General features: G+C 51.5%; 1 protein-coding gene across 1 annotated transcript in view; it reads right to left on the bottom strand.

The window, feature by feature from the left end:
• Positions 1 to 22,425: 22,425 nt before the first annotated feature.
• LOC141273055 (uncharacterized) overlaps positions 22,426 to 26,418 on the bottom strand; it is a 39,908-nt gene continuing 35,915 nt past the window's right edge. Inside the window, exons 5-6 of the mRNA XM_073684390.1 lie at positions 26,154 to 26,277; positions 22,426 to 24,347 (exon numbers count right to left, since the gene is read on the bottom strand). Coding sequence (XP_073540491.1) covers positions 23,002 to 24,347; positions 26,154 to 26,277 — 1,470 coding nt within the window. The 3' untranslated portion in view covers positions 22,426 to 23,001. The remainder of the gene's footprint in view (positions 24,348 to 26,153; positions 26,278 to 26,418) is intronic.

Here is a 26,418-nt window from a genome sequence, read left to right on the forward strand (position 1 = left end):
GCCTGTAGTATACACACAGCCCCGCACCGCCTGCAATATACACACACAGTCCCGCACCGCCTGCAATATACACACACAGCCCCACACCGCCTGCACTATACACACAGCCCCGCACCGCCTGCAGTATACACACAGCCCCGCACCGCCTGCAGTATACACACAGCCCCGCACCGCCTGCAATATACGCACACAGCCCCGCACCGCCTGCACTATACACACACAGCCCCGCACCGCCTGCAGTATACACACAGCCTTTCACCGCCTGCACTATACACACAGCCCCGCACCGCCGGCAATATACACACACAGCCCCGCACCGCCTGCGGTATACACACAGCCCTGCACCGCCTGCAGTATACACACAGCCCTGCACCGCCTGCACTATACACACACAGCCCCGCACCGCCTGCACTATACACACACAGCCCCGCACCGCCTGCACTATACACACACAGCCCCGCACCGCCTGCACTATACACACACAGCCCCGCACCGCCTGTAGTATACACACAGCCCCGCACCGCCTGTAGTATACACACAGCCCCGCACCGCCTGCACTATACACACAGCCCCGCACCGCCTGCACTATACACACAGCCCCGCACCGCCTGCACTATACACACACAGCCCCCCACCGCCTACACTATACACACACAGCCCCGCACCGCCTACACTATACACACAGCCCCGCACCGCCGGCAATATACACACACAGCCCCGCACCGCCTGCAATATACACACACAGCCCCGCACCGCCTGCAATATACACACACAGCCCCGCACCGCCTACAATACACACACAGCCCCGCACCGCGTGCAATATACACACAGCCCCGCACCGCCTTTAATATACACATAGCCCCATACTGCCTGCAATATACACACAGCCCCGTACTGCCTGCACTATACACACACAGCCCCGCACCGCCTGCAATATACACACAGCCCCGCACCGCCTGCAATATACACACAGCCCCGTACTGCCTGCAATATACACACAGCCCCGTACTGCCTGCACTATACACACACAGCCCCGCACCGCCTGCACTATACACACACAGCCCCGCAAAGCCTGCACTATACACACAGCCCTGCACCTCCTGCAATATACACACACAGCCCTGCACCGTCTGCACTATACACACAGCCCTGTACAGCCTGCACTATACACACAGTCCTGTACCGCCTGCACTAAACACACACAGCCCTGCGCTGCCTGCACTATACACACAGCCCCGTACTGCCTGCACTATACACACAGCCCCGCACCGCCTGCACTATACACACAGCCCCGCACCGCCTGCAGTATACACACAGCCCTGTACTGCCTGCACTATACACACACACAGCCACGCATCGCCTGCAATATACACACATACAGCCCCTCACCGCCTGCTATATACACACAGCCCCGCACCGCCTACACTATACACACACAGCCCCACACCGCCTACACTATACACACACAGCCCCGCACTATACACACAGCCCCGCACCGCCTGCACTATACACACACAGCCCCGCACCGCCTGCAATATACACACAGCCCCGCACCGCCTGCAATATACACACAGCCCCGCACCGCCTGCAATATACACACAGCCCTGTACTGCCTGCACTATACACACAGCCCCGCACCGCCTGCAGTATACACACAGCCCTGCACCGCCTGCACTACACAAACACAGCCCCGCACCGCCTGCAATATACACACACAGCCCCGCACCGAATGCACTATACACACAGCCCCGCATCGCCTGCACTATACACACACAGCCCCGCATCGCCTGCACTATACACACACAGCCCTGCACCGCCTGCACTATACACACACAGCCCTGCACCGCCTGCACTATACACACAGCCCCGCACCGCCTGCACTATACACACAGCCCTGCATTATACACACAGCCCCGCACCGCCTGCAATATACACACACAGGCCCGCACCGCCTGCACTATACACACAGCCCTGCACCGCCTGCAGTATGCACACAGCCCCGCACCGCCTGCAATATACACACAGCCCCGCACCGCCTGCAGTATACACACAGCCCTGCACCGCCTGCACTATACACACAGCCCTGCACAGCCTGCACTATACACACAGCCCTGTTCCGCCTGCACTATATACACAGCTCTGCACCGCCTGCACTATACACACAGCCCTGCACCGCCTGCACTACACAAACACAGCCCCGCACCGCCTGCAATATACACACACAGCCCCGCACCGAATGCACTATACACACAGCCCCGCATCGCCTGCACTATACACACACAGCCCCGCATCGCCTGCACTATACACACACAGCCCTGCACCGCCTGCACTATACACACAGCCCCGCACCGCCTGCACTATACACACAGCCCTGCATTATACACACAGCCCCGCACCGCCTGCAATATAGACACACAGCCCCGCACCGCCTGCACTATACACACAGCCCTGCACCGCCTGCAGTATACACACAGCCCCGCACCGCCTGCAATATACACACAGCCCCGCACCGCCTGCAGTATACACACAGCCCTGCACCGCCTGCACTATACACAGAGCCCTGCACAGTCTGCACTATACACACAGCCCTGTTCCGCCTGCACTATACACACAGCTCTGCACCGCCTGCACTATACACACAGCCCCGCACCGCCTGCACTATACACGCACAGCCCCGCACCGCCTGCACTATACATGCGCAGCCCCGCCTGCACTATACATGCGCTGCCCCGCCCCACCTGCACTATACACACACAGCCCCGCACCGCCTGCCCTATACACACACAGCCCCGCACCGCCTGCACTATACACACACAGCCCCGCACCGCCTGCACTATACACACACAGCCCCGCACCGCCTGCACTATACACACAGCCTCGCACCACCTGCACTATACACACACAGCCCTGTACCGCCTGCAATATACACACACAGCCCCGCACTGCCTGCACTATACACACACAGCCCCGCACTGCCTGCACTATACACACACAGCCCAGCACCGCCTGCAATATACACACACAGTCCCGCACCGCCTGCACTATACACACAGCCCCGCACCGCCTGCAGTATACACACACAGCCCCACACCGCCTGCACTATATACACACAGCCCCGCACCGCCTGCACTATACACACACAGCCCTGCACCGCCTGCACTATACACACACAGCCCTGCACTATACACACAGCCCCGCACCGCCTGCAGTATACAAACACAGCCCCGCACCGCCTGCAATATACACACACAGCCCCACACCGCCTGCAGTATACACACACAGCCCCGCACCGCCTGCAATATACACACACAGCCCCGCACCGCCTGCACTATACACACACACAGCCCTGCACCGCGTGCAATATACACACACAGCCCTGCACCGCCTGCAGTATACACACAGCCCTGCACCGCCTGTAGTATACACACAGCCCCGCACCGCCTGCAATATACACACACAGTCCCGCACCGCCTGCAATATACACACACAGCCCCACACCGCCTGCACTATACACACAGCCCCGCACCGCCTGCACTATACACACAGCCCCGCACCGCCTGCACTATACACACAGCCCCGCACCGCCTGCACTATACACACAGCCCCGCACCGCCTGCACTATACACACAGCCCCGCACCGCCGGCACTATACACACACAGCCCTGCACCGCCGGCACTATACACACAGCCCCGCCCCGCCTGCAGTATACACACAGCCCTGCACTATACACACACAGCGCCGCACCGCCTGCACTATACACACACAGCCCCGCACCGCCTGCACTATACACACACAGCCCCGCACCGCCTGCAGTATACACAGCCCCGCACCGGCTGCACTATACACACACAGCCCCGCACCGGCTGCACTATACACACACAGCCCCGCACCGCCTGCAATATACACACACAGCCCTGCACCGCCTGCACTATACACACAGCTCCGCACCGCCTGCAGTATACACACAGCCCTGCACCGCCTGCACTACACAAACACAGCCCCGCACCGCCTGCACTACACAAACACAGCCCCGCACCGCCTGCAATATACACACACAGCCCCGCACCGCCTGCACTATACACACAGCCCCGCACCGCCTGCACTATACACACAGCCCCGCACCGCCTGCACTATACACACACAGCCCTGCACCGCCTGCACTATACACACAGCCCCGCACCGCCTGCACTATACACACAGACCTGCACTATACACACAGCCCCGCACCGCCTGCAATATACACACACAGCACCGCACCGCCTGCACTATACACACAGCCCTGCACCGCCTGCAGTATACACACAGCCCCGCACCGCCTGCAATATACACACAGAGCCCCGCACCGCCTGCACTATACACACACAGCCCCGCCCCGCCTGCAGTATACACACAGCCCTTCACCGCCTGCACTATACACACAGCCCCGCACCGCCTGCAATATACACACACAGCCCCGCACCGCCTGCAGTATACACACAGCCCCGCACCGCCTGCAGTATACACACAGCCCCGCACCGCCTGCACTATACACACAGCCCCGCACCGCCTGCACTATACACACACAGCCCCGCACCGCCTGCAATATACACACACAGCCCCGCACCGCCTGCCCTATACACACACAGCCCCGCACCACCTGCACTATACACACACAGCCCCGCACCACCTGCACTATACACACAGCCCCGCACCGCCTGCACTATACACACAGCCCCGCACCGCCTGCACTATACACACAGCCCTGTACTGCCTGCACTATACACACACAGCCCTGTACCGCCTGCAATATACACACACAGCCCCGCACTGCCTGCACTATACACACACAGCCCCGCACCGCCTGCAATATACACACACAGCCCCGCACCGCCTGCACTATACACACAGGCCCGCACCGCCTGCAGTATACACACACAGCCCCGCACCGCCTGCACTATATACACACAGCCCCGCACCGCCTGCACTATACACACACAGCCCCGCACCGCCTGCACTATACACACACAGCCCCGCACCGCCTGCACTATACACACACAGCCCCGCACCGCCTGCAATATACACACACAGCCCTGCACTATACACACAGCCCCGCACCGCATGCAATATACACACACAGCCCCGCACCGGCTGCAGTATACACACACAGCCCCGCACCGCCTGCAATATACACACACAGCCCCGCACTGCCTGCAGTATACACACAGCCCTGCACCGCCTGCAGTATACACACAGCCCTGCACCGCCTGCAGTATACACACAGCCCTGCACCGCCTGAAGTATACACACACAGCTCCGCACCGCCTGCAATATACACACACAGCCCCACACCGCCTGCACTATACACACAGCCCCGCACCGCCTGCACTATACACACAGCCCCGCACCGCCTGCACTATACACACACAGCCCTGCATCGCCGGCACTATACATACAGCCCCGCACCGCCTGCAGTATACGCACAGCCCTGCACTATACACACACAGCCCCGCACCGCCTGCACTATACACACACAGCCCCGCACCGCCTGCAATATACACACACAGCCCCGCACCGCCTGCACTATACACACACAGCCCCGCACCGCCTGCACTATACACACACAGCCCTGCATCGCCTGCACTATACACACAGCCCTGCACCGCCTGCACTACACAAACACAGCCCCGCACCGCCTGCACTATACACACAGCCCCGCACCGCCTGCACTATACACACAGCCCCGCACCGCCTGCACTATACACACAGCCCCGCACCGCCTGCACTATACACACAGCCCTGCTCTATACACACAGCCCCGCACCGCCTGCAATATACACACACAGCCCCGCACCACCTGCACTATACACACAGCCCTGCACCGCCTGCAGTATACACACAGCCCCGCACCGCCTGCAATATACACACACAGCCCCGCACCGCCTGCACTATACACACACAGCCCCGCACCGCCTGCTGTATACACACAGTCCTTCACCGCCTGCACTATACACACAGCCCCGCACCGCCTGCAATATAGACACACAGCCCCGCACCGCCTGCAGTATACACACAGCCCCGCACCGCCTGCAGTATACACACAGCCCTGTACCGCCTGCACTATACACACACAGCCCCGCACCGCCTGCACTATACACACACAGCCCCGCACCGCCTGCACTATACACACACAGCCCCGCACCGCCTGCACTATATACACACAGCCCCGCACCGCCTGCAATATACACACACAGCCCCGCACCTCCTGCACTATACACACAGCCCCTCACCGCCTGCAGTATACACACACAGCCCTGCACCGCCTGCACTATACACAAACAGCCCCGCACCGCCTGCACTATACACACACAGCCCCGCACCGAATGCAATATACACACACAGCCCTGCACTATACACAGAGCCCCGCACCGCCTGCAGTATACACACACAGTCCCGCACCGCCTGCACTATACACACAGCCCCGCACCGCCTGCAGTATACACACACAGCCCCACACCGCCTGCACTATATACACACAGCCCCGCACCGCCTGCACTATACACACACAGCCCTGCACTGCCTGCACTATACACACACAGCCCTGCACCGACTGCAATATACACACACAGCCCCGCACCGCCTGCACTATACACACACACAGCCCCGCACCGCGTGCAATATACACACACAGCCCTGCACCGCCTGCAGTATACACACAGCCCTGCACCGCCTGTAGTATACACACAGCCCCGCACCGCCTGCAATATACACACACAGTCCCGCACCGCCTGCAATATACACACACAGCCCCACACCGCCTGCACTATACACACAGCCCCGCACCGCCTGCACTATACACACAGCCCCGCACCGCCTGCACTATACACACAGCCCCGCACCGCCTGCACTATACACACAGCCCCGCACCGCCTGCACTATACACACAGCCCCGCACCGCTGGCACTATACACACACAGCCCTGCACCGCCGGCACTATACACACACAGCCCCGCACCGCCTGCAGTATACACACAGCCCTGCACTATACACACACAGCGCCGCACCGCCTGCACTATACACACACAGCCCCGCACCGCCTGCACTATACACACACAGCCCCGCACCGGCTGCAGTATACACACACAGCCCCGCACCGCCTGCAATATACACACACAGCCCCGCACTGCCTGCAGTATACACACAGCCCTGCACCGCCTGCAGTATACACACAGCCCTGCACCGCCTGCAGTATACACACAGCCCTGCACCGCCTGAAGTATACACACACAGCTCCGCACCGCCTGCAATATACACACACAGCCCCACACCGCCTGCACTATACACACAGCCCCGCACCGCCTGCACTATACACACAGCCCCGCACCGCCTGCACTATACACACACAGCCCTGCACCGCCGGCACTATACTTACAGCCCCGCACCGCCTGCAGTATACGCACAGCCCTGCACTATACACACACAGCCCCGCACCGCCTGCACTATACACACACAGCCCCGCACCGCCTGCACTATACACACACAGCCCCGCACCGCCTGCAATATACACACACAGCCCCGCACCGCCTGCAGTATACACAGCCCCGCACCGCCTGCACTATACACACACAGCCCCGCACCGCCTGCAATATACACACACAGCCCTGCATCGCCTGCACTATACACACAGCCCCGCATCGCCTGCAGTATACACATAGCCCTGCACCGCCTGCACTACACAAACACAGCCCCGCACCGCCTACACTATACACACAGCCCCGCACCGCCTGCACTATACACACAGCCCCGCACCGCCTGCACTATACACACAGCCCTGCACTATACACACAGCCCCGCACCGCCTGCAATATACACACACAGCCCCGCCCCACCTGCACTATACACACAGCCCTGCACCGCCTGCAGTATACACACAGCCCCGCACCGCCTGCAATATACACACACAGCCCCGCACCGCCTGCTCTATACACACAGTCCTTCACCGCCTGCACTATACACACAGCCCCGCACCGCCTGCAATATAGACACACAGCCCCGCACCGCCTGCAGTATACACACAGCCCCGCACCGCCTGCAGTATACACACAGCCCCGCACCGCCTGCAGTATACACACAGCCCTGTACCGCCTGCACTATACACACACAGCCCCGCACCGCCTGCACTATACACACACAGCCCCGCACCGCCTGCACTATACACACACAGCCCCGCACCGCCTGCACTATATACACACAGCCCCGCACCGCCTGCAATATACACACACAGCCCCGCACCTCCTGCACTATACACACAGCCCCTCACCACCTGCAGTATACACACACAGCCCTGCACCGCCTGCACTATACACAAACAGCCCCGCACCGACTGCAATATACACACACAGCCCTGCACTATACACACAGCCCCGCACCGCCTGCAGTATACACACACAGTCCCGCACCGCTTGCAATATACACACACAGCCCCGCACCGCCTGCAGTATACACACACAGCCCCGCACCGCCTGCAATATACACACACAGCCCCGCACCGCCTGCACTATACACACACAGCCCCGCACCGCCTGCACTATACACACACACAGCCCCGCACCGCCTGCAATATACACACACAGCCCCGCACCTCCTGCACTATACACACAGCCCCGCACCGCCTGCAGTATACACACACAGCCCTGCACCGCCTGCACTATACACAAACAGCCCCGCACCGCCTGCACTATACACACACAGCCCCGCACCGACTGCAATATACACACACAGCCCTGCACTATACACACAGCCCCGCACCGCCTGCAGTATACACACACAGTCCCGCACCGCTTGCAATATACACACACAGCCCCGCACCGCCTGCAGTATACACACACAGCCCCGCACCGCCTGCAATATACACACACAGCCCCGCACCGCCTGCACTATACACACACACAGCCCCGCACCGCCTGCAATATACACACACAGCCCTGCACCGCCTGCAGTATACACACAGCCCTGCACCGCCTGCAGTATACACACAGCCCTGCACCGCCTGCAGTATACACACACAGCCCCGCACCGCCTGCAATATACACACACAGCCCCGCACCGCCTGCACTATACACACAGCCCCGCACCGCCTGCACTATACACACAGCCCCGCACCGCCTGCACTATACACACACAGCCCTGCACCGCCTGCTCTATACACACAGCCCCGCACCGCCTGCACTATACACACACAGCCCCGCACCGCCTGCAATATACACACACAGCCCCGCACCGCCTGCAGTATACACAGCCCTGCACCGCCTGCACTATACACACACAGCCCCGCACCGCCTGCGCTATACACACACAGCCCCGCACCGCCTGCAATATACACACACAGCCCTGCACTATACACACAGCCCCGCACTGCCTGCACTATACACACAGCCCCGCACCGCCTGCAGTATACACACAGCCCTGCACCGCCTGCACTACACAAACACAGCCCCGCACCGCCTGCAATATACACACACAGCCCCGCACCGCCTGCACTATACACAGCCCTGCACCGCCTGCACTATACACACAGCCCCGCACTGCCTGCACTATACACACAGCCCTGCACTATACACACAGCCCTGCACCGCCTGCACTATACACACAGCCCCGCACCGCCTGCACTATACACACACAGCCCCGCACCGCCTGCAGTATACACACAGCCCCGCACCGCCTGCAATATACACACACAGCCCCGCACCGCCTGCACTATACACACACAGCCCCGCACCGCCTGCAGTATACACACAGCCCTTCACCGCCTGCACTATACACACAGCCCCGCACCGCCTGCAATATACACACATAGCCCCGCACCGCCTGCACTATACACACACAGCCCCGCACTATACACACACACCCCCGCACCGCCTGCACTATACACACACAGCCCCGCACCGCCTGCAATATACACACAGCCCCGCACCGCCTGCAATATACACACAGCCCTGTACTGCCTGCACTATACCCACACAGCCCCGCACCGCCGGCACTATACACACACAGCCCCGCACCGCCTGCACTATACACGCGCAGCCCCGCACCGCCTGCACTATACACGCGCAGCCACGCACCGCCTGCACTATACACGCGCAGCCCCGCACCGCCTGCACTATACACGCGCAGCCCCGCACCGCCTGCACTATACACACACAGCCCCGCACCGCCTGCACTATACAAACACAGCCCCGCACCGCCTGCAGTATACACACAGTCCTGCACTATACACACACAGCCCCGCACCGCCTGCACTATACAAACACAGCCCCGCACCGCCTGCAGTATACACACAGCCCTGCACTATACACACACAGCCCCGCACCGCCTGCCATATACACACACAGCCCCGCACCGCCTGCACTATACACACAGCCCTGCACCGCCTGCAGTATACACATAGCTCTGCACCGCCTGCACTATACACACACAGCCCCGCACCGCCTGCAGTATACACACAGACCTTCACCGCCTGCACTATACACACAGCCCCGCACCGCCTGCACTATACACACAGCCCCGCACCGCCTGCAATATACACAGACAGCCCCGCACCGCCTGCACTATACACACAGCCCTGCACCGCCTGCAATATACACACACAGCCCCGCACCGGCTGCAATATACACACACATCCCCGCACCGTCTGCAATATACACACACATCCCCGCACCGCCTGCACTATACACACAGCCCCGCACCGCCTGCACTATACACACAGCCCCGCACCGCCTGCACTATACACACAGCCCTGCACTATACACACACAGCCCCTCACCGCCTGCAATATACACACACAGTCCCGCACCGCCTGCACTATACACAGCCCTGCACCGCCTGCAGTATACACACAGCCCTGCACCGCCTGCACTATACACACACAGCCCCTCACCGCCTGCAGTATACACACAGCCCTTCACCGCCTGCACTATACACACAGCCCCGCACCGCCTGCAATATACACACAGCCCCGCACTGCCTGCACTATACACACACTGCCCCGCACCGCCTGCACTATACACACACAGCCCCGCACCGCCTGCACTATACACACACAGCCCCGCACCGCCTGCACTATACACACACAGCCCCGCACCGCCTGCAGTATATACACACAGCCCCGCACCGCCGGCAGTATACACACAGCCCCGCACCGCCTACACTATACACACACAGCCCCGCACCGCCGGCAGTATACACACAGCCCCGCACCGCCGGCAGTATACACACAGCCCCGCACTGCCTACACTATACACACACAGCCCCGCACCGCCTGCAATATACACACAGCCCCGCACCGCCTGCAATATACACACACGGCCCCGCACCGCCTGCACTATACACACAGCCCTGTACTGACTGCACTATACACACACAGCCCCGCACCGCCTGCAATATACACACACAGCCCTGTACTGCCTGCACTATACACAGTCCTGTAGCGCCTGCAATGTACACACACAGCCCTGTACCGCTTGCACTATACACACAGCCCTGTACTGCCTGCACTATACACAGTCCTGTACCGCCTGCAATATACCCACACAGTCCTGTACCGCCTGCAACATACACACACAGCCCTGTACTGCCTGCACTATACACACAGCCCTGTACAGCCTGCACTATACACACACAGTCCTGTACAGCCTGCACAATACACACACAGTCCTGTACTGCCTGCACTATAAGATAAGATAAGATAAGATAAGATATACTTTATTTATCCCGGAGGAAATTGCGGTATCACAGCAGCAGAACACAGATCTCGAACATGACACATATGATAACAAAACATTTGGAATACTTTAGACATTGCTTTTCAGACATTTGTTAAACACCCCCATAGCTGTTGGAACAAACGATCTCCTGTATTTTTCCTTTTTACACCTTAGTTGTATTAGGCGATTGCTGAATGTGCTCTTCTGTTTCGCAAACAGTTCATAAAGCGGGTGTGTGTTGTTGCCCATTATAGCTCTGCACTTCTTCTTAATCCTATCCTCTACCACCTCTTCAAAAGTCCCAAGCTGTAGGCCCACCGTCGCGCTAGCCTTCTTTATAAGTTTGTTGAGCTTGTTGGCGTCAGCAACACGCACACTGTTACCCCAGCAAATTATTGCCGCAAAGGTGGCACTAGCCACAATGGATTGGTAGAACACCTCAAGCATTTTGCCACACACATTAAAAGACCTTAACTTCCTTAGGAAGTACAATCTACTCATCCCCTTCTTGTAGACCTTCTCCATGTGGCACTTCCAGTCTAGCTTGCTATCCAGGTAAACCCCCAAATATTTGAAACTGTCCACCATCTCCACATCCTGACCGTCAATGGTAACAGGTAGGCATACCTTCTTGCACCTTCCATAGCTCATCACCAACTCCCTGGTTTTCTTAACATTTAGTTCTAGATGGTTAGCCTGGCACCATACTACAAAGTCCGCAACCACCCTTCTATATTCCTCTTCGTCCTGGTCCTTCCCAATACCGCCAACTATCACAGAGTCATCCGAGTACTTCTGGAGGTGACAACGGTCTGATTTATACTGAAAGTCAGCTGTGTACAATGTAAAGAGGAATGGCGACAGCACTGTTCCCTGCGGGGCTCCGACACTGCTCAGTACACTATCTGATGTAGCCGTCCCCCACCTAACAAACTGTGGCCTATCCGACAGGTAGTCAATTATCCAATTCACAAGTCCCTCATCCACCGCCATTTTAATCAACTTTCCTCGCAGTAAGAGTGGCTGTAATGTGTTGAACGCACTAGAGAAATCAAAGAACAAAGCACGCACTGTGGTTCCATCATTGTCCAAAAAGGAATGTACTGTTTGTAGCAGAGACGCTACAGCATCGTCCACACCCAGTCCCTGCCGGTACGCAAACTGAAGAGCATCAGTATGCGCCATCACCCTCGGACACAAGTGAGCAAGTACTATTCTCTCCAAGGACTTCATCGCATGCGATGTTAAGGCCACCGGTCTATAGTCCCCCGGGGAAGCCGGGAAGGTAGTCTTGGGAATCGGCACCAGGCAGGAAGTCTTCCATAGCACTGGTACTCTCTTTGATTGTAAGCTCTGGTTAAAGAGATGCTGGAAGACAGTACATAACTCATTTGCACACACTCTGAGGACACGTGGACTGAGACCGTCAGGCCCTGCTGCTTTGCCAATGGCCAGCTTACTAAACTGGTCCCTCACGTCATTTTTGGAGACCGAGAAATGATCTATTTCACCCCCTGTTAATTTAGCTAGTTGTTCCCCGGCCTCCTCCCCCTTCCCTGCTGCTACCGCACCTTTATTGCTGAATCTATTGAAGAACTGATTCATTTCATTAGCCATTATAAGTCCACCACCCCCCTGCTCCGACCTTGCCTTAAACCCAGTCACTAGCTTCATTCCAGCCCACACCTCTCTGGAGCTTTTTTGTGCAAATTGATTTTCTAATTTAACTCTGAATGCCTCACGGGCAATCTTAATTTTCCCCTTTAGGTCTCGCTGTATAATTTTCAATGCCTCCTTGTCCTTCCTTTTAAAAGCCAGTTTTTTCATGTTTAGTAAATGTTTCAACTCTTTTGTAATCCATGGCTTATTGTTTGCATAACACCGAATCTCTTGAACAGGTACTACAATGTCCATACAGAAGTTGATGTAATCAGTAACTCTGCCAGTAATCTCATTAACATTACATTTCTCTTTCATGGTACACAACACCTCCCAGTCTGTACAGTCAAAGCAGTCTTGTAACGCCTCCTCTGCTGCTGGACACCACTTCCTTATCTTTTTAATTGTCACTGGTTGTTTGCGGACGTCTGGTTGGTAAGCAGGAGACAATAGTATGAGGTTGTGGTCAGATTTCCCCAGGGGGGGTAATGCAGCCGATGAATAAGCATTCTTAACATTAGCAAAGAGGAGATCCAGTGTGTTGTTGTCCCGTGTAGGACATTTGACATATTGATAGAACTTTGGTATTGCAGATGAGATCTTTACTCGATTGAAATCCCCAGAAATTACAGTTAGAGAGTTTGGGTGTTTAGTCTGAAGCCGGGCCATCACCCTTGACAACACATCCCCAGCAGCCTCTGGGTTCGCAGATGGTGGTATATACATCACAACTACAATAACAAGAGTGAATTCTCTAGGCAGATAGTAAGGCCTGAGGCCCACTGCTAACAGTTCAATATTTGGACAGCAATGTTTCTCCTTAACAGTTACATGCCCCTGATTGCACCATCTGTTGTTAATGTAGAGTATCACTCCTCCACCTTTTTTCTTGCCGCATCTAACTCTCTCTCTATCAGCCCGAACCATTTGAAACCCTGGTACCGAGACACATGAATCTGGGACCTCCTCATGCAGCCAGGTTTCTGTAAAGCACATGAGACTGCATTCCCTAAACTCCTTCTGGGTCTTACTCAGAGCCAGCAGTTCATCCGACTTATTTCCCAGCGATCGTACGTTACCCATGATAATGGATGGGACCACTGGTTTAAACCTTCTCCTCCAGGACTTGATCTTCTTGCCTGCTCTGCAGCCTCTGAAAGGTCTCCTTATTTCCCGTGGAACATTCAGTATTGCCACTGCTGGAGAAGACTTTATCCTGCGCAGTTCCAGAAGACGATCCCTAGAATACACTGCTCGTTTAGCAACAGACCTAGGGTCCACCATCCCGTCATTATTTCCACCCGTCACACCAGTCCTCTCCATGGCAAATCGTATACAGTGACCTCCACCGCTCACATATGGCTGTATCCCTGTCACAGGCTGTGGGTAGCAGCATGCATCCTTCAGTAGCATTAGCTGAGATGGTCCGTATTGCGTGCCCCAGAGTGTCTGTACCTGCAGGAGACTTGTAAGTGGTGGAAGAAGATCCAGGTGCAGATCTCGTGCTGTGTGCCCAGCAGCAGTTGATAGTGTGGGAAGTGTTGTATCTTCCATCCCCAATAGACGAGTATACAGGAACGTTGCAATCCAGAGAAGGTAATAAAATAATAAAATAAAATAACTGTAACAAAACTGTAACTAAAATAAAGTAGAAGCTTCTGCTGCTGCAATGGGCTGCCAGTAGTCCGGCGCCGTATTGTCTCCACAATCTAGCAGAGAGGCAGACAGGCATGTCCACACCCTCCGGAGTCAGAAAGTCACACAGTCCGGTACTGCCTGCACTATACACACAGTCCTGTACAGCCTGCACTATACACACAGCCCTGTACAGCCTGCACTATACACACACAGCCCTGCGCTGCCTGCAGTACGCACACAGCCCTGCGCTGCCTGCAGGACGCACACAGCCCTGCGCTGCCTGCAGGACGCACACAGCCCTGCGCTGCCTGCAGGACGCACACAGCCCTGCGCTGCCTGCAGGGCGCACACAGCCCTGCGCTGCCTGCAGGGCGCACACAGCCCTGCGCTGCCTGCAGGGCGCACACAGCCCTGCGCTGCCTGCAGGGCGCACACAGCCCTGCGCTGCCTGCAGCGCGCACACAGCCCTGCGCTGCCTGCAGCGCGCACACAGCCCTGCGCTGCCTGCAGCGCGCACACAGCCCTGCGCTGTCTGCAGTACGCACACAGCCCTGTACTGATTGCAATATACACACACAGCCCTGTACTGTCTGCAATATACACACACAGCCCTGCGCCGCCTGCACTATACACACACAGCCCTGCGCCGCCTGCAGTACGCACACAGCCCTGCGCCGCCTGCAGCACGCACACAGCCCTGCGCTGTCTGCAGTACGCACACAGCCCTGTACTGATTGCAATATACACACACAGCCCTGTACTGTCTGCACTATACACACACAGCCCTGTACTGCCTGCACTATACACACACAGCCCTGTGCTGTCTGCACTATACACACACAACCCTGTGCTGTCTGCACTATACACACACAGCCCTGTGCTGCCTGCACTATACACACACAGCCCTGTGCTGCCTGCACTATACACACACAGCCCTGTGCTGCCTGCACTATACACACATAGCCCTGTGCTGCCTGCACTATTCACACACAGCCCTGTGCTGCCTGCACTATACACACACAGCCCTGTGCAGCCTGCACTATACACACACACAGCCCTGTGCTGCCTGCACTATACACACACAGCCCTGTGCTGCCTGCTCTATACACAGCCCTGTATTGCCTGCACTATACACACACAGCCCTGTACTGCCTGCAATATACACACAGCCTGTACTGCCTGCACTATACACACACAGCCCTGTACTGCCTGCTCTATACACAGCCCTGTGCTGCCTGCACTATACACACACAGCCCTGTGCTGCCTGCTCTATACACAGCCCTGTACTGCCTGCACTATACACACACAACCCTGTACTGCCTGCAATATACATACACAGCCCTGTACTGCCTGCACTATACACACAGCCCTGTACCGCCTGCACTTTACACACACAGCCCTGCGCTGCCTGCACTATACACACACAGCCCTGTACTGCCTGCTCTATACACAGCCCTGTGCTGCCTGCACTATACACACACAGCCCTGTGCTGCCTGCTCTATACACAGCCCTGTACTGCCTGCACTATACACACACAACCCTGTACTGCCTGCAATATACATACACAGCCCTGTACTGCCTGCACTATACACACAGCCCTGTACCGCCTGCACTATACACACACAGCCCTGTGCTGCCTGCACTATACACACACAGCCCTGTGCTGCCTGCACTATACACACACAGCCCTGTGCTGCCTGCACTATACACACACAGCCCTGTGCTGCCTGCATTATACACACACAGCCCTGTGCTGCCTGCACCATACACACACAGCCCTGTGCTGCCTGCACTATACACACACAGCCCTGTGCTGCCTGCACTATACACACACAGCCCTGTGCTGCCTGCACTATACACACATAGCCCTGTGCTGCCTGCACTATACACACACAGCCCTGTGCTGCCTGCACTATACACACACAGCCCTGTGCTGCCTGCACTATACACACACACAGCCCTGTGCTGCCTGCACTATACACACACAGCCCTGTGCTGCCTGCTCTATACACAGCCCTGTATTGCCTGCACTATACACACACAGCCCTGTACTGCCTGCAATATACACACAGCCCTGTACTGCCTGCACTATACACACACAGCCCTGTACTGCCTGCTCTATACACAGCCCTGTGCTGCCTGCACTATACACACACAGCCCTGTGCTGCCTGCTCTATACACAGCCCTGTACTGCCTGCACTATACACACACAACCCTGTACTGCCTGCAATATACATACACAGCCCTGTACTGCCTGCACTATACACACAGCCCTGTACCGCCTGCACTTTACACACACAGCCCTGCGCTGCCTGCACTATACACACACAGCCCTGTACTGCCTGCACTATACACACACAGCCCTGTACTGCCTGCACTATACACACACAGCCCTGTACTGCCTGCACTATACACACACAGCCCTGCGCTGCCTGCACTATACACACACAGCCCTGTACTGCCTGCAATATACACACACAGCCCCGCACCGGCAGACCATTTCCGGTGACTACCTCTTGAAGCTCATCAAGAGAATGCCAAGAGTGCGCAAAGCAGTCATCAAAGCAAAAGGTGGCTACTTTGAAGAACCTAGAATATAAGACATATTTTCAGTTGTTTCACACTTTTTTGTTAAATAATTTCACATGTGTTAATTCATAGTTTTGATGCCTTCAGTGTGAATGTACAATTTTCATAGTCATGAAAATACAGAAAAATCTTTAAATGAGGTGTGTCCAAACTTTTGGTCTGTACTGTAGATAGATGATTGATAGATAGAAATATGTCTGTGAGATATCATCATTGCAGTGCGCATGTAGCTTACTGTCCATGTATTTAACATGGACAGTAAGTTTTTTAACATGGACAGTGTGTTTTTTAAATTTGACTATGGGGCTAGTAAAGTGGGTGTCTTATAGACACATCTCCATTACTAACCCCTGGGCTTGATTTCAGCAGCCATAAAACAGCTGACATGAACCAAACAACTATTACCCCACTTTCCAGGAAGAGCGGAGGCTGAGCGCCAGAATTGGCGCATCTGATAGATGTGCCATTTCTGGTGCGGCTAAGGGCTTATGTTCTTAGTCTGGGAGGGGGCCAATATCCATGTCCCCTTCCTAGCCCATTAATATCAGCCCGCAGCTGTCTGCTGAGCCATTGCTGGTTATTAAAAATAGTGAGGACCACACATTTTTTTTGTGGGGTCCACCCTTATTAATAACCAGTAAAGGCTAAGTACACAGCTGTGAGCTGATATTAATAGCCTGGGTAGATCCATGTTTAACCTCTTTCCACACTATAAACATCAGCACCCGGCTGTCGGCTTTCCCTCAACTGGTTAAGAATAATATGGGGGACCCCACGCCATTTTGTTCCTTTTATTCTATCCATATCTATGCTGATGGTTCACGCTTTGATTTTACTGTACTCGGCTGATGAAATGTCGGGTTTCCTATGAGATGGGTGCGTAAAATTCGCACTGCACACGCATGGTCTGTGTGCCATGCTTTTTTTTCTCGCACCCATTGACTTGCATTTGGCGAGTCTCGTCCGATATACAGTACATGGCCACTCACAGCATGCTGCGATTTTTTTTCTTAGTACGATCCGAGCTGAAAAAAAAAAATCGCAGATGAACACAGATTCATTGACTAACATTAGTCAGAGTGCAATCTGATTTTTTATCAGATTGCACTCGTCCATTTTAAATGCAGATCAGTATGAGCCCTAAATCTGTATATAGGATCTGAGAAGAATGATGTACTGCAAGATGGGGCTATTCATAGAGGAGTGATGTTCTGCTGGATAGAGCGGTGCATAAATTAAAGGAATGATATACTGCAGGATGGGGTTCAGTGAAAGTAAAAAATAGTTTTCCAGCACACGATGTAGAAAAATTAGAAAAAGCCTTTATTTAATCCATCGTTAAAAAATACAATTCCAACAGAGATAAAAGCATGTGCAGGATGGGGTTGTATATAGATGAGAGGGTGATATTCTGCAGGATGGCACAGCATATATGTACTATAAGATGAGCTGAGAGGAGTGATGTAATGGAGGATGGGGCTATTTATAGAGGAGTGATGTTCTGCAGGATAGAGCTGTGCATAAATTAAAGGAATGGTAATATTACAGGATGGAGAGTATATAGATGAGAAGGGTGATATACTGCAGCATGGCACAGCATATAGATGAGATGAGTGATGTACTACAGGATGGGCTGAGAGGAGTGGCGTAATGCAGGATGGGGTTTTGTATACAAGGGTTGAGACAAGTGATGCTGCAGAATTATACTGTACAGAGAGATGAGGAATGATCATTGTGGTTTGTCCTGATGAAGATGTAAGATTACCTCAAAACACGTTTACAAATAAAACCACATCAGGTGTCACGACACAGCTGTCGGATGACCAGGGGCTCCTACCCTAACCCTAACACTAGGGGGCGCCCTAGCTTGCCCCATTCCCCGGGATACCTCTGAATGTGAGGATGCTGGGGCCTCCATCCTCACCCTAACTCCTGAGTAAGCCTTCCGTCTGTTAACTCCCCCCACCCAGAGAAGAGGGCGCTACTGTGAACCGTAGTACACCAACTCGATCAACAGGGTTACACAGACAGGGGAAAAGAGAAATCAGAGGAAAGCACCGGGGTGTGAAGGTAGGTGAATAAACAAAAAATGGATAAGGAATTACCACGCGTACAAACCAGACAACAGTCACAAATAATTCCTTCAACTTTCCTTTTCTTAAGAACTCATCTCCCTTCATTAGCCATGCAGCAAAAGCTAGCTCTGACAAGGATTAGTATCAGAGCCCAGATTATAAAGGGACAAGGAGTGGCTAACCGAGCTCAGCTGTGAGCACAGGGAATCCCAACATGGAAGCTTAACCGCTGTTCTTCTGGAAGAAATAAACACACATTTAAAATGACGGAGAAGTGCTTCTTCTCAGAGCTGGAGTAGGAGCCATCCGACGCTGAGGTCTTCTGGCTCCAAACTGTAGCAGAAACCCCGTTACATCAGGTCTCTTATCGTATATTGGATCCTCAGCAGTGCGGGTTTACATCCACTTCTATCTCCAAGTTTGTATCCTATGATTTTGGTGGATCTGCAGCAGCCGTTTTCATATAGGTTAACAAACGGGTTGTGAATGTCACAACCCCTCTAGGTGAGCAAATCCTGTTTTACTCTTTCCCCTTGTAATTCAATTAAGACCCTATTGCACTTGTCATTGCAGTTTTATCCATATCTGTGGTTTTCACAGATAGCACTCGTACCTATGATATTTTATGGGGCTGTGAACATGTCTGATTTTTTCCTTGGACAGAGTAGTCCAAGGAAAAAAAATCGGAGACATGTCTGATTTTGATCCGAGTGTCACATCAAAATTGGCAATGCAATCTAGGGTTCGTGAAAAACATCAAACCACACTCGGATAACATCCGAGCACGGGAGGATTTTCACAGCCTGACAGAATAGAGAGGGTAGAGAAACTTTTTTTCCTTTTCTCTCCATCTCCGAGAAAAACTGATGCCACTATGATCAGAATAATCGGATCGTTTTTCTCACATGGAGCGAAATGGTCGTGTGACCCTGATCTAATAGTTATTTCTGGTAAACTTGCAGCAGAATGTCTGTCTGTCTCTACCTCCTCCCTACTCTAGAACTTTATGAGCAACTACTGTCACCTTCTATCTAAGTTATGGGAACATCTGTATTTTTTCAAGACAGATTTTAATCATGTATTGAGAATATTGAGAAAGATCAGTCAACGAGAAGAAAGAAGCAGATTTCTCTGATATACAGTTATATGAAAAAGTTTGGGCACCCCTATTAATCTTAAGCTTAATGTTTTATAAAAATTGGTGTTTTTGCAACAGCTATTTCAGTTTGATATATGTAATAACTGTTGGACACAGTAATGTTTCTGCCTTGAAATGAGGTTTATTGTACTAACAGAAAATGTGCAATCTGCATTCAAACAAAATTTGACAGGTGCATAAGTATGGGTACCCTGACTTACTAAAGCACTTTTTTTGGTTTTGTAACCTCATTGAGCTTTGAACTTCATAGCCAGGTGTATGCAATCACGAGAAAAGCTACTTAAAGTGGCCACTTGCAAGTTGTTCTCCTGTTTGAATCTCCGCTGAAGAGTGGCATCATGGGCTCCTCAAAACAACTGTCAAATGATCTGAAAAAAAGATAATTCAACATAGTTGTTCAGGGGAAGGATACAAAAAGCGGTCTCAGAGATTTAACCAGTCAGTTTCCACTGTGAGGAACATAGTAAGGAAATGGAAGAACACAGGGACAGTTCTTGTTAAGGCCAGAAGTGGCAGGCCAAGAAAAACATCAGAAAGGCAGAGAAGAAGAATGGTGAGATCAGTCAAGGACAATCCTCAGACCACCTCCAGAGAGCTGCAGCATCAACTTGCTGCAGATGGTGTCACTGTGCATCGGACAGCTATACAACGGACTTTGCACAAGGAGAAGCTGTATGGGAGAGTGATGCGAAAGAAGCCGTTTCTGCAAGCACGCCACAAACCGAGTCGGCTGAGGTATGCAAAAGCACATTTGGAGAAGCCAATTTCCTTTTGGAAGAAGGTCCTGTGGACTGATAAAACCAAGATTGAGTTGTTTGGTCATACAAAAAGGCATAACGCCTTGGCGGCAAAAAACAGCATTCCAAGAAAAACACTTGCTACCCACAGTAAAATTTGGTGGAGGTTCCATCATGCTTTGGGCTGTGTGGCCAATGCCGGCACCGGGAATCTTGTTAAAGTTGAGGGACGCATGGATTCCACTCAGTATCAGCAGATTCTTGACAATAATGTTCAAGAATCAGTGATAAAGTTGAAGTTACGCAGGGGATGGATCTTTCAGCAAGACAATGATCCAAAACACCGCTCCAAATCTACTCAGGCATTCATGCAGAGGAACAATTACAATGTTCTGGAATATCCATCCCAGTCCCCAGACCTGAATATCATTGAACATCTGTGGGATCATTTGAAGAGGGCTGTCCATGCTCGGCGACCATCAAACTTAACTGAACGGGAATTGTTTTGTAAAGAGGAATGGTCAAAAATACCTTCATCCAGGATCCAGGAAATCATTAAAAGCTACAGGAAGCGACTAGAGGCTGTTATTTTTGCAAAAGGAGGATCTACTAAATATTAATGTCACTTTTCTGGTGAGGTGCCCATACTTATGCACTTGTCAAATTTTGTTTGAATGCAGATTGCACATTTTCTGTTAGTACAATAAACCTCATTTCAAGGCAGAAACATTACTGTGTCCAACAGTTATTACATATATCAAACTGAAATAGCTGTTGCAAAAACACCAATTTTTATAAAACATTAAGCTTAAGATTAATAGGGGTGCCCAAACTTTTTCATATAACTGTATTATAATGTTTCTTATTTTCATGTGTACTATTGATTTATACACATATAAAAAATTAAATGACCGCTATCGCTTAAGCTTAAGAGGGGTGCCAAACTGAATGTTTGCACTGGGTGCAGGAAAGCCTAGTTCCCCCTCAGAATGGAACTTGCCGAAACAACAAAACAGGTTTTTATTTTCCATTTTGTGACAAGTTATTCCAGGTATAATGACATTAAAACAAAAAACAGATAGTCAAGGATCCAACATTAAACCCCATGTGCTTTGGAAAAATATATTCCACAACTGAAATCCTAAATTAGCTCACATGATTCAGGGCACTGTACCAATATATGTTCATGCAAATTTTTTTTACTCTTAGGGAAAATACACATGTCTTGTTCATAACGTAGAGCTCACCAGATATTATTTGGGTTCCTGGTTGACCCACATTGGAGCCCATCACTGTGAAATCCCACATAGCAGTTCTTTCCTAACTCACATGACAATATTTTTACTCAAATATATTTCTGGTAGGGTCTCCATGAAGCATCACGTGAGTGAGAGTCAGACCATTATTGAAGCATCTGAAACGATGCCGCATTTGAGTCTAGTAAAAGAGTCATTGGCATCGGGAAAAAGCTCTTCATAGTCATTGGCTTTTTTGCTTTATGCACCTTTTGATGTTTCATGAGGTTCCCCTTACCAGGAAAGCATCGTCCACATTCTAAGCAGACAAAGGGCTTCTCTCCCGTGTGGATCCGCTGATGTATGATCAGCGTGCTTTTCCTAGTGAAACGTTTCCCACAAGCGGAACATGAGTACGGTTTTTCTCCTGTATGACTCCTGATATGATTAGCAAGATTTGACTTATTTGAGAAGTATTTCCCACACTCCGGACACTTCAGTCTTTCGATTCTGTGAATAGTTTGATGATATACGAGATCTGACTTGGAGGTAAAACCTTCCGAGCACTCCGTGCATTTAAAGGCCAGAGTTTTGTCAGGGACCCTTATTTCATCCAGGGTGAGCAATTCTTCTTTGATGCGAGTAAATGGGTATCGTTGTGTATGACCTATCGGCATAGACATATTTGTCGTTGTGAAAGTTCCTGCATCATATATCTCTGGTTCCTCCTTAATATGAACATAGGGTTGCTGTTGCAGATGATTTCTGGGTGTATAAATGTTGGTGTCTGCAAGATCTCCATCCTCATAGTAGACTGGTTCCTCCTTGATATTGATAGATGGGCACGGGATGTGACCCGCTGGTGTATAAAATGTGTTAGGTGAGGTACGTTCTGCCTCACGTAGGATATATTCCACTTTTATATGAGGTGTTGGACTGCATTGGGTTTGAGCAGCAGTTGTATCAAGTGTGGTAGTTGTGGAACTTTTTTGTTCTTCTTCATAAGGAATATATTCAACTTTAATATGTGGGGGTAGTTTATGTGGCATATGATCTACAGGTATAGTAGGGCCAGGGTACATGAGATTTTCCCTCTTACAGGTAGCAAATTTCTTAATACAAGTAGACGGACCGTTTTGCACACCTTCTGCGGGTGGAAATCTAGTGGCATCTGGTAGAACATTTCCTTTAAACTCCACCATATCCAGAGTACGTGGATACTTTTCAGTATGATTTGTGTGTGTATACCCACAGGTATTTGTGTTGTTTCCCCCATTACTTGAGACTGGCTCCGTCTTAATAAATGTAGACAGATGTGTAGAAGTAGCATTTGTATCTGAGACATCTTTTTCTTTGCATGAATTGCTTGCTCTTGAGATATTTTTAACCCGTTCTTTCATTTTGTTGGCCATTTTAAGGCATGAAGATTTTTGGTTGGCACGATTTCTATTTGGGTTTCCGAGGTTTGAACAAGAAATGTGCTGAAGAGACTGAATTTGTTCACATGAAAGACCTGTAAAAAATAATAAATTAAAATCTATGTTATTCTACTATAACACTCAACATCAGCCCTTCCGGTCTTCTATGGAAGTTTGTCTAGACACCCCCTTAGGGCTCATTCACACGTCGGTTTTTCACATAGGAGTGCTATCCATGATCACATGTCAGTGATTTTTTTGTGGACTGAGTGGTCAAAGCAAAATCGCAGCGACATGTCATATATTGATCGAAGTGTCAGATCAAATTCAGCAAAGTAAGTCTATGGGCCTGTGAAAAAAATCAAACAGCACTTGGATGGTATCTGAGTACTGTCCATTTTTCACAGACTGCTAGATAGAAAAAGATTGAGAAACTGTTTTATGTTAGTTTCCCACCTGGGAACAAAAGATGAAACTTGGACCAAACTCTGATGACAGTCTGATAAAAAAAGCCACGATAAAACTCGGGACGACAAAATCACTGACGTCTGAATGAACAGTTAGTCTTCCTTCAAACTTGTGGTTTTTTTTACAGCACTGATTTAGTTTCCACGATGAGCTTTTAACACTTCAGAATTACTACACCTATTATTTAAATTACGGTAGGTTACTTGCGGTTTTTCATTGCGTATTTGTGTGCGTTTTTTTAACTTGCGCTTTTATCGTGTTTTTTGACATTGCGTTTGTCTCTTTTTGGTGTGTCATGCTCAAAATAAAACTGGTTTGTTTTAATAGTTTCTGGTATTTGGCTTTGATAAAACTTTATTGATATACTTAGGTACGGATTAATCGTGTTTTCGATGGGTTTCTTCTGCGGAAATGCACTAAAACCGCATGTGCGTTTTCTACCGGAGATTTTCCGCATCTAATGCAAGACTAGGGGGAAATCAGTGCAGAAATCTCAGCGTACCCACAGGAGAAATTGACATGCTGTGGATTTGAAACACGCACCACAGGTCAGTTTACGCTGAGTAAAAAAAGCACAGTGGGTATGAAATCTCTATAAATCCCATCCCCTTTTCTGGAACTATAAGACACTGCATTTTTGACTCAGCGGAAATATTCAGCGTCAAAAACGCACCAATTGACTATTGTTACTATGTTCAAATATTTGTTCATCTAATTATGCTGGTTTTACAGAGCCAAAATGTATAAATAACTCATGTTTAATGCTTCTTAAGGTTCAGGGGTGGAGAACTGTGTTTCTCCAATGTTTGTCTGGTTGTTGTAGTTGTTTTTTTTATTTTTACCTTTGTGAAAATCTTTAGAAAAATTAATAATAAACAGTTGATTTAAAAAAAAAATAAATAAATAAAACAGACCAAAAGCTCATTGTGGGAATGTATCCTTACATGTAGATGAGGATGTCATCGCTGCAGCAAAGACTGAAGACGACTGCTGGAGTGGCGCTGATCTAACAGAGCAGAATAGGTTCATTTGTTGTTTTATACCATTCATTGCTTTTGGTTAATTCTTTGACGATCTCAGAAAACCCTTTTAACCAAAACTACAAAGATTGATTTTGCATGAAGATAAGTGATTATATTATCTATAACTCAAACTGTTAAGGGGGTTGTTCCATCTTGTACATTTATGGACCATCCACAGGATATATCACTGCCAATTGTATCTCGAGAATGGGGCTCCATTGCGTGCCACTATGAAAGCTGGCAATATGTGGTTGCCTCTCCTATAATAGGAGCTCCATTCTCAAGATAAATGCAGGGTTTCACTGGTGAGAACAAAATCTATCATAAATTTATCAAATATTCATGGGACTAACCGTTGAGAACTGGGATGATAAAAGATTTTTTTCACTCCTTATGAATATATTTTATTACCTGATGATGTGAGGTTCTGGTGATTCTCCAGCATGACGTCCTTGTACAGGTCCTTGTGTTCTTCAATGTACACCCACTCCTCCATGGAGAAATGGACAGTGACATCCTCGCATCTTATAGGAACCTGACACACAATGATATAGTCATCATCTAGACACATTATCCCTTGGGGTTAACTTTATAGATACTGCTCAAATTGTTAGTATGCTTACATTTCATTCAAATAAGACTCTGTTTACCCTGCTAAGTATACAGTATGTCCTCT

Source organism: Phyllobates terribilis, unplaced genomic scaffold (genome assembly GCF_046119375.1).
Source record: "Phyllobates terribilis strain yellow unplaced genomic scaffold, ASM4611937v1 Scaffold_5__5_contigs__length_657084704, whole genome shotgun sequence".
Lineage (NCBI taxonomy): Eukaryota > Metazoa > Chordata > Amphibia > Anura > Dendrobatidae > Phyllobates > Phyllobates terribilis.